This window comes from Aricia agestis, chromosome 1 (genome assembly GCF_905147365.1).
Source record: "Aricia agestis chromosome 1, ilAriAges1.1, whole genome shotgun sequence".
Lineage (NCBI taxonomy): Eukaryota > Metazoa > Arthropoda > Insecta > Lepidoptera > Lycaenidae > Aricia > Aricia agestis.
This window is the reverse complement of record NC_056406.1, coordinates 17,460,368-17,471,540: the sequence shown is the minus strand read 5'-3', so window position 1 is coordinate 17,471,540 and position 11,173 is coordinate 17,460,368. Positions and strand designations below refer to the sequence as shown.

Sequence of the window (11,173 nt, the reverse complement as noted above, 5' to 3'; positions counted from 1 at the left end):
CCTAGAGGATGGCACCCGTGTGCATTGCACACATTGCACAGAATAGGGTAGCGGGGGCCCTGGATAGATGTCACCTATAAGTGTGTTACGCCGAAATTCTTTTATCACATGGCATCCGTACATTAATATTCCGAGATGAAAACTGTCGTATGTCCTTTCAGGACTACTTCTTTCACAGTGAACTCTATACAAGGGACAAGAACATAACCTAAAGAAATATCAGTTTGTTTTGTTGCAACCTGTATACTAAGGAACCCTAAAATACTATCTAAATAAAAAGTCACATCATTAGCAATTAGTCGAAACACGACGAACGTGAAGCGTGCAAGAGATAAAGTTATTATTTTAGACGACCAGTTGGCTGAGAGTTGTTGCATGTGCTGACTAGGTCTTGTGTTTAAAACTATTAGAATTATCTAGTACCAATTTTTTATTACTCTCAATTTAAGACGAAATTAAAAAAAAACATTTCAATTTCAGATTAACCAAAAAATAAAAATACAATAATTTATAATAAATACAGTACTCAACGAAGATATAATTTTGCGTTTACTCTGTACAAGAAACACATAACAATAGAAAGCTGCGAACAGAGTATAAATATACCTCAGGTCGGGCTGTTTCACCATTGTCACATGAATCGTTCCAGTTGATAGTGCTTCAGATAAGTTAACGAGTAATGGATGCTGAACAGTTTCGAGAGTTCGGAAAAGCCGCTATCGATTTGATCGCGGACTACATCGAGAATATTAGGAATAGGTAAGTTTTTATTAAATTATTTATTTTAATAAATTTATTGGCCTTAATTAATAATAATTAATATTTAAATTTAATGATTAATAAAACAGCATAGTTGTTATTAAAGTTTTAGAAGCAATAGTCAAGAGTCTCGACTCTACATGCAGACAATACAGCGAATTTGTTTAACTCGTTCAATAACATTTCAAATTTAACTTTTTGAATCAATACAAAATTTCGTATGCTAAATAAGTCGCATTTTTATTAAATGAATTAGCTATTTTGATTACACGTCAAGTTATATGATAAAATTAAATAAGCACTAGGTGTTACATTTAAAGTTTTGGTAAAGTTGCGGTGGGTTGATCGTGCTCGTGCGGTGGGTTGAACTTTGCCTAAGCGGTGAGTGGAGCACCATGGGGTTTTAGTGGGTAGTTCCTTGGAGAGTCCCACATACCCCGGCCGATGTCCCCAATCCGCCGGGGATGCGTAACGCATTTCCCCATGTAAAAAAAAAAAGGTGTTACATTTAGGTTCGTTTTATGAAATCGAAGTCGATAAAACTGGAAAAAAGACTTTTTGGAAAAATATAAACAGAACATAATAATTATTATAACCTCCTCCTTTTTGGAAGTCGGTTAAAAATAAAAACAACGTAAGTAGTTTATATTTTTCACGAAGTTTTACAGTCTGTTTAGAATATTAACATTTTTTAATGAACAATTTTGTCACCGGCGAATTTTGTATACTTAGTTCATGAACTTCTCGAGAAAAAAAGCTCAATATGTAAATTGCATAGAATTTACTTTTAAAAACAGCTAAATTTTCATTTCTTACTGTTTTTAGGGTTCCGTACCCAAAGGGTAAAAACGGGACCCTATTACTAAGCTTTCGATGTCTGTCTGTCCGTCTGTTTGTCAGGCTGTATCTCAAGAACCGCTATATTTAGATTTCTAAAATTTTCACAGATTGTGTATATAACAGATATAAATAACATCAAATACTAAAAACAAAATAAATTAAATATTTAAGGGGGGCATTAACACAACAAACGTAATTTTTTTGCTATTTTATGCTCGATAACAATAATGGCAATAGGTAGGTACTTGAAATGTTCACAAAATACTCAATTGTATTTATACTTTAATAATTAATAATAAAATTTAAATAAAATAAATAATTAAGCAAAATTAGGTAAAAATGTGTTTTTTTGTATGGAATACAAAAAAACACATTTTTACCTAATTTTGCTTTTTAATGGTACGGAATCCTTCGTGCTCGAGTCCAACACGCACTTTTCCGATTTTAACCCGGCGACAATGACGCTGGGTCATATTGACCCGAGCCATGTTTAATTGGATATATTTTGTCTTTGCGCCAATCGAATGTTTTCCAATCTTCGTATAGCTGGAGATACAACCTCCTTCCATCCGTCTAGCTGTTACAGCTTGAGCCATAGCTCGTGTGCAGCAAGATACACGTACGTCAAGTTAAAACGGGTCATTATGACCCGGCGTCATCGCCGGTGTAGTATTTTCGTGACTAACTTTTATAAGTATTAAAATATTGTTTTGCCTTATATATTACGTTTTAAAGGAGAATATCATTGACAAATAGCCCAGAAAGGATTTAAGATTTGTTACAAGAGTTTGACTTTGACGATGACGAGTCTCAGGCTGCTTTGGACATTGAACTTGAGGACCACGTATCTAGGCAAAAGTGAAAAAATTTCTGGTACTTACAAAAGATGTGACGTCTGTCTAATCTAAAAAAGATAAAAAAACAAACACACACAGCATGTCTAATTTTTATATGCTAGGGCATGATTACATACTGTGATAACTGTAGTAGTTCTATAACTCTGAATGAGGAAGTAGAAGACTGATTTCTTTTTACTTTCATGTTAGTAAGTTATAACAACCTCTCTTTAAATTCATCAGTAAATTGTTTCCTTCATATGTAAGAAAATTTTGCGAAAATATAAAATTAACGCACACGTTAAGTTTTCAAGGTTGATTTTGCATCTGTCGTAAAGAAAGCCAATGACAAAAATATTTATTTTACAACACAGGGATTTTTTTTTAATTTTATGCATAATTAAAGTCCCATTTTTAAATAAATAAAAATCAAAATTGTGGTAGCTTACTTAGCTTCATTAAAAATGTATCTACAAAGTTCGGGTCAAAATGACCCGACGTCATAGTCCATGTAATTATTTTCACGTCATTGACGCCGGGTTAAATGTCGTAAATCGTAAAGCCCTTTATAATGGGTCTGCCAGGATCTGATGGGAAAAAGTGAGAAAATCAATTGACTCTAGCAATACCGGGGTAATTGTTGGAATAAAACATTTTGATTTAATATTGTCAGTAACATCAAAGTTATATAAGCTTGGAACAGTAATTAAATAATACGTCGTTATTTTCCTGTGTCAACAGCATTGTTTGGAAAAATATTCTAACAAAGAACAGTAATTACGGGCGATTAGACATTCAATTACGAACAATCTAGGTATGGATGCTACGCAGATTTTATCTACGTTAATGTCTTATTAGCATAATTTCCTAGGACATGATTTCTTAATAACCATCGATAACCGCTAATTAATTATTATTATATATTGCTACCTACTTTTAAGCATATTTTCCCAGATAGGTACTATCAGAGAAGCAGATTCATAGGCTGATGGAGAGCTACGTAAAATCAGCCGACATATTGCGACTAATATTGAATTGACATAATGCGACCAAATGCCGCAGGCCAACTGCCTATGAATCAATTTTTTCGATGGTATGGGCTATGGCCTTTATTTTTACTAAACAATTTATTTAAAATTATTTGAAACGATAATGCTTAAAACACTCCTCTCCTCCTCCACTCCTCCTCCACTCCAATGCTCAAAAACTGAACGAGTGCTACTGTAAATAATCATTTACAGTAGTACTCGTTCAGGTTTTGTTGAAACTGAACCAGTGCTACTGTAAATAATCATTTACAGGTAGTACTCGTTCAGTTTTTGTTTCGTCAAAAAAATGTACGAAACATATTTTCATTGTTGCAGTTTCTATCTTTCATTTTTGCTAATGACAAAAAGTTAGGTAGGTATGAGTATGTTACTATCAGTTACTTGAATTGTTAAAAGAGTTTTTAAATAAAATACGTAGACTATGATAAATAAGTAAATACTAGCTATTTGACCGAGCTTTGCTCGGTATTCGATAAAACACGAATAACATGACATTTTCTAAAAATTGATTCCTAGCTAGATCGATTTATCGCCCCCGAAACCCCCTATATACTAAATTTCATGAAAATCGTTGGAGCCGATTCCGAGATTCCAATTATATAGGTATATACAAGAATTTCTCATTTAAAGATATAACATAAGATAACATCATGAAATTCTCTTACAAGTGATCTCTATTTTCCGCAAGCGAAAGAGTACAAAAAACAATTATCTATTATTTTAAAGTCAAAAATCTGCATTTAAAACATGTTCTTTAACTTATACTATTGAAATTAATTTAAAATTAAATAAAAGAGTGCATAATATATTAAGAGGATACACCAGGGGCTAGAGAAATGAAAAAAAAGTACGTGTAATATCTATAGCTGTCTCTCTTACCTCAAGCCTATACCGCAGAACGCGATAGAGACAACTGCAGAAAATCCAGAAAATCAACGATTTGTTGTCCCCTGATTCCTTCTCCAAAACTTAACCGATTTAAGTACTTTTTTCATTAAAGATTAAAAAAAGGCTTGAGCTGTGTTCCTATGTTTTGCTTTTTTTTTGTATAATCTAGCCAAATCTGTTTTCTAGACGTTTGAACACAGCGGAAAATCTGGCCATTTTTTTGGGTTTTTGAACGTTCATATCTTATTTAATAATTAAATTATGAAAAAAAAGAAAACATAGGGACATCGTATTAGTGGCCGTAGATATTCAGGAAAAAAATTATAACTCTACTAGCATTATCCAGGGAGGAAACAGGGGACAACGTTTGTATGGAAAAAAGGGCGGTGTGGACTCCTCTTAATGCTCGTTACTCAATCACGCAAAAACTTAATAACATAGAAACGACTTCATTGGTTGTAGATAAGGCTGTTAAGAATAAGCTCTTCTTTTAATTTCAATATAATCTATATCCATGCTTCCATAGTAATATTATAAATAAGAAAGTGTGTCTGTCTGTCTGTCCGTCGTCGTTACATTTTCAGCCCAAACCGCTGAAGCGACTCTGATAAATTTGGTATGCAGATACTTTAAGTCCCGAAAAACGACGTCGGATACTACTTATCTCGGAAAAATTTACGGTTTCTGCACGACCAACTAGTATTGGCGCAACGGTGTAGCGGGCGTCATATGTATAGTATATAATAATTTATATATATAAAACTCAAAGGTGACTGACTGATTGACATAGTGATCTATCAACGCACAGCCCAAACCACTGGACGCATCGGGCTGAAATTTGGCATGCAGGTAGATATTAAGACGTAGGCATCCGCTAAGAAAGGATTTTAATCAATTCCACCTCCAAGGGGTTAAAATAGGGGATGAAAGTTTGTATATAATAATACTTCCTAACGCGAGCGAAGCCGCGGGCAAAAGCTCGTTAATAACATATAGATTAAAAAACACTACGCCATTTTACAGGGATGTTCTACCGTCAGTGGAGCCAGGGTATCTTCTGAGTGCTTTGCCGGATGAGCCGCCGGAGGAACCACAGGACTGGAAGGATGTCATCAAAGACTACAATGATATAATAATGCCTGGAGTACGTATTTTAATGGTTATATAAGATGTAACAAAACTAAGTGATAATACTTTAGGTATTAAGGTGTATATGAGCCTCCTGTATGGAATTCACTGTGAAAGTGGCAACGCTGAAAGAGGAACTTTTTTTTACTTTTGTATGGGAAAATTCATCGCGCTGGGCCTGGGGCGCTTATCCATTCATATCACTAGTACACCACGCACCCCAAAGTACCTAGTAGTATCACTATGTTTCGTTACACCCTGTTTAATATTACCAACTAATTAGATTTTTTGTGAAACGTCTTAGAAAGTATATAAGCTAGCTTCCACACTAGCTTCCCTAATAGCGCTTTTGCACAGACGATACAAATGTCAATTATATTATTATGTACCATTCAACTTGTTAGCTTTTGTATCTATTTAGTAAGTGCAATTGATTTTCTTATTTCTTAATACACTTTTCATCCTCAGCGGGGCTAAAATGGTCGCTATGAAGAATCATGATATGAATCATAATATGATTCATTTGTCTAAAATCGCAAAATGCAACTCTGCTCGCAATTCATTTCTGTATTTTTGTACTGATTTGACATTTGTCATGTTGACAGTTTTAGCAATTCATTTGCTGAATTGATTGAGAGGAATTGCTAAATGTGACCATTTTAGCCCCGCAGATGTTAACTTTAACGGCTGCCTTTACAGCTACCCTTAAGATTTTAGTTGAGGTCAACTAAAATTTGTTTAGTTTAGGTAGCTATTAAAAATCAACTGCATGTGTAACCAACTCTTTGCCTTTTTTGCATCAGGTAACCCACTGGCAGTCACCACGTTTCCACGCCTTCTATCCCACAGGTCAATCGTTTGCCAGCATAGTCGGTGAACTGCTCAGCGATGGACTGGGTGTCGTTGGTTTTACTTGGGTTAGTACTGTCCTAATATCGTTTTCATATAGTCCAGCGAGTCAAGATTGTAATGTAATAAATTAATAAATATTATTATCGATGAACATTCAAAACTAGCTTCACGTGGTCATTTCATAATACGACTTACTGCCGCACTCAGAGTGGAACATTAATTACAATGATTAATTCAAAATTTTGACATAAGCCTCCATAATATATTCCCCGCGTTCCATTTGATGTTAAAAACCAATGATATTCTATGTTACTAACGTAACTAGATTGGAAGTTTACGGTAGCAATGCGTTGCCACTTCGAAGATGCCTGCAGGCATATCTCACATACATAATGACATAACGAATATATGACTTGACATTGTCTTTTGAACAAAAAAGTGGTTACGCATTTCTGAGAATCTTTTGTAAGACATTGCTACTCTAGTATTTTAGAAACTCATTGTTAAAAACGATCAAAACGCTCAAAGTAGGAGGCATTTTGAACGTTTTGATCGTTTTTAACATCAAGTGGAACGCGGGGATTATCTGTCAAACTCTTCATTAAATTGAAGCCTAATCATAATTAAATGTCTCTGAGTACGGTGGTTAGTTACTTTAATTGGCGAATATTAACTTGGCCTAGAGTCTAGACATTACTGATCATAGCGCTAGTGATACACTGCAAGCTTAACAAGAATATTATATAGACTAATAAAATCTCGCCAAGAATCGCTACTATCATAATATTATAACATCTTAGAATAAATCAATACTAATTAATGTTAACATTTCAACATAGATGGCAAGTCCCGCGTGCACAGAGTTAGAAGTGGTTACGCTGAACTGGCTAGGAAAGCTGTTGGGTCTGCCTGAGGAGTTCCTCAACTGTTCGTCTGGGCCTGGTGGAGGAGTCCTGCAGGTAATTTAAAAACTATCGGAAAAGAGTTCTTTGATTCTATAAATTGTTAACATTGTCACGCATTGTCGTAAATTTACTCTAAAATTATTTTCAGAGTTCCGCGAGCGAAGCCACCCTCGTAGCTCTTCTCGTCGCTAAAGACAAAATTATTCGCAGACTAACAACGAACGATCCGAAGGCCGACGAGGACGAAATACGTTCAAAATTGGTCGCCTACACCTCCGACCAATCCAACTCCTCCGTGGAAAAAGCCGGGGTCCTCGGAGCGATGAAAATAAGGCTTCTGAAATCTGACAACGACGGACAACTCCGAGGGGAAACGCTAAGAAAGGCGATCGACGATGATAAAAGTCGGGGTCTCATACCGTGCTGCGTCATCGCCACGCTGGGCACAACGGGAACCTGCGCGTTCGACCCGCTGCACGAGCTGGGCCCGATATGTCAGAAGGAGGAAGTTTGGCTCCACGTGGACGCCGCGTACGCCGGCGCGGCTTTCATCTGCCCCGAGTACAGGCATCTCATGAGGGGCGTAGAATTCGCCGACTCCTTCGACATGAACCCGCACAAATGGCTCATGGTCAACTTCGACTGCTCCGCGATGTGGATCAAAGACAGCTGCGACATCGTCAAAGCGTTCGACGTGCAGAGGATATACCTGGACGACATAAAAGATAAGTCTCAGATCCCGGAGTACCGCCACTGGCAGATATCTCTCGGCCGAAGGTTCAAATCGTTGAAATTATGGACCGTCCTACGAATGTACGGAGCGGAGGGCCTGCGAAGCCACATACGGAATCACATAGGTCTAGCGCAGCATTTCGCCAGCTTGGTCCGAGCTGACAAGCGATTTATCGTGGAGCCGGAACCGTCCATGGGGCTGGTATGCTTCAGGCTAAAAAGCGGAGAGTGCGACACAAAAACTCTCCTGGCCAATCTTACCAAAAAGAAGCAGGTTTATTTAGTAGCAGGTACATATTTAAACAATTATATGATACGTTTTGTGATATGCTCGCGTCTCACGACCAAAGAAGATGTGAACTATTCATGGAAGATTATCAAGCAGGAAGCGGACAACTTGGTCATCTTAGACAAAATACCACTGAAAGCCCAGTGTTTCACACCTATTGATCACTTAGATATTAATATGCTTGAAAAGTCACAATAATGTTTACAGTGCACAAGCATAATTGCCTATATTTTTTTAAGCTCCAAGCATTAAAATAAAGTAGGGGCATAGTTTGAGATATACATTATTAACGCGTTTATTATTAGATTTAAAATTAAAGATTGGGTGAATTTTAAATTACCTATTTGGCATTCATAATCTTGAAAGGGTTAAACTAAAGTAAGAAGACAACGATTAATTAATAAAATGTAAGTAAACATTTTTATATAAATAACTTGAAATAGAATTAGTTGTAACTCTACTAGTAGGTAACTGAGCTGCTATTTCATACCTAATATTATATTATAAATACTATTTTTTATTATTATATACCTACCTACTACGTGCTAGGTACCCATCTATCTAGTCTAAGCAAACAGTATCAATCCTACCGTACGCAAGATAGTAATAAAATTATTAAAAAAATTAATATTGTCTTGTAACTTGTAAGTATTCTGTAAGTATATTTATTATTTACCTACCTTGAATCATGTAAATATAATTTATACCAAATAAACTGACACCGAATTAGACCGTGTGTAATATTTTCATGATCTTCGTAGCTTTTTTTATTTTACCCTTCTATGTCCAAATTACAAGTCAACATGGTATAGAGATATTTTGAGTCCAGACTCCTGACTCCTGTGCGCCTAGCATGCGCCAACGAGAAAATTTTGTCTAGTACATGTTTTCTCAACATATTTTGATGGTTTGTCTCTTCATCTCTATTGACCCTAACATGAAATACATTTTTTTTCTCATGTAGATCTCTCGTCAAAATTAGCGAACCCTAACATGACAACACATTTTTATCGAGTTTTGTCGAGATTTTGATATTATGAGAACAGTAGTTTTTATCTACACTTGAGAGTGAGATATCTCGTTGGACGCATGCTAGACGCACTGGCACTCCTGGCCCTGGAAAGATATTCAATTTTTTTTTAAATGTCAGCAAAACGGGTAGCCAATAAATAAGGAATATTGTGTTTCTATCTGTGAGAATAGATTTGTTCGTTTCCTCTGGGTTCGGCACAGTAACAAAGAGTGCAACTTTGTATAGTAATTGTTGGAAATTTGAATTGCATGTCGGCTATTGCCCATTAGCTGCTAGCTCGTGTACAAACATGGCTGAATAGCCAAGTCCTATAGCTACAATTGGGTAAACGAGTAAAGTTTTTTTGAAAATCTGCCATCAAAATTTGCCATCAGATTCTGATTTCTGGTAGACCTAAATATACACCCGCGTTCCATTTGACGTTTTGATCGTTTTTAACATCAAATGGAACGCGGGGAATGTAAATAATCCGACCAAAATTCTACATGCTGCACACGTCATATGATATCAGAATATTGACAGAAACGTTGTCAAGCGTTTCTGTCAAATCTTTGCTGGTGCTGCATGAAGCACTAGCAAAGATAGTAAACCAAAGAGAATGTCATATACTACGTAACAAGAGGTCGGACTTGAAGAAAAAAAATTAACATTTATTATTTTTTAAAATTGAAACTAAAGTTAAAATTTTTAAGTGCAAAACTTTCCACTCTAAACATACCAAAAATTAAAAAAAAAAAGAAATGAGCTCAAATAAATGTTTTATTTCAATAAAAATTATTGTACATAGCTAAATAAACACAAAACAATAAAACAGATTTGATCCACAAGGTTTAGGCAACAAATCCGTCCGCTGCTTACGCTCCGATTCCGATCCAGTGGACGCGCATCTTTATACATACACACATAAGTATTATTACTTTGTTTTGTTACACCCTGTACATACGACAGCTGAAATATATCCCGTGGGCTCAGGCCAGCTGTATACCACCTCACTTGATCAGAGGATTTTCCCTTAGTAGCCGCACCTCTCATACGTGGGAGAGCCATGCTTCGGCACGAATGGGCCGGCTCGACCGGAGAAATACCACGTTCTCACAGAAAACCGGCGTGAAACAGCGCTTGCGCTGTGTTTCGCCGAGTGAGTGAGTTTACCGGAGGCCCAATCCCCTACCCTATTCCCTTCCCTACCCTCCCCCTATTCCCTTCCCATCCCTACCCTCCCCTATTCCATCTTAAAAGGCCGGCAACGCACCTGCAGCTCTTCTGATGCTGCGAGTGTCCATGGGCGACGGAAGTTGCTTTCCATCAGGTGACCCGTTTGCTCGTTTGCCCCCTTATTTCATAAAATAAAAAAAAAAAAAAAAATACCTTCTTAAATCTTCTTAACAACCATTGCCTGCAGACTAAAATGTTGCAAACTAGTACAGGGACCTAAAAATCTGAAATTAATGAAAAGTTTTTCATTTACTACATTTCCATACATAAATTATTATAGTTCATAACCTTAACGTGCAATTACTTAATTACTACAATAAATCAATAGACACATTTCAACATTTTCGAAATTAACTGCATACATACCTACTGATACATTATAATATTTTCCATGAAATAATAATCTATCTTTTTCATATTATTATAGTTTAAGTTGTAAATTATTATACAAATATGCAAATAATCACTATGACATACTTTGTATTAGAACACAGTATGACATAGTTATGTTTTGCTTCAATTTATCAATTTACGGTTATATTTACATTTTACAATGGCTTACCTTTTGTTTTTCAATAATTAATCCACTAATTTACAATTTTTGAAAGAGTTGCTACAAAATAATTTTCACTAACTGAAAATCGAAC

At 35.9% G+C, this 11,173-nt stretch overlaps 1 protein-coding gene across 1 annotated transcript; it reads left to right on the top strand.

The window, feature by feature from the left end:
- The first annotated feature begins 610 nt into the window (after window positions 1-610).
- On the top strand, window positions 611-8,925 carry LOC121731215 (3,4-dihydroxyphenylacetaldehyde synthase-like). The gene is made up of 5 exons (XM_042120572.1): window positions 611-759; window positions 5,396-5,516; window positions 6,304-6,417; window positions 7,192-7,311; window positions 7,406-8,925. The coding sequence occupies exons 1-5, from the start codon at window positions 680-682 to the stop codon at window positions 8,474-8,476; spliced, it is 1,506 nt and encodes a 501-aa protein (XP_041976506.1). The 5' UTR covers window positions 611-679; the 3' UTR covers window positions 8,477-8,925.
- Window positions 8,926-11,173: the final 2,248 nt, after the last annotated feature.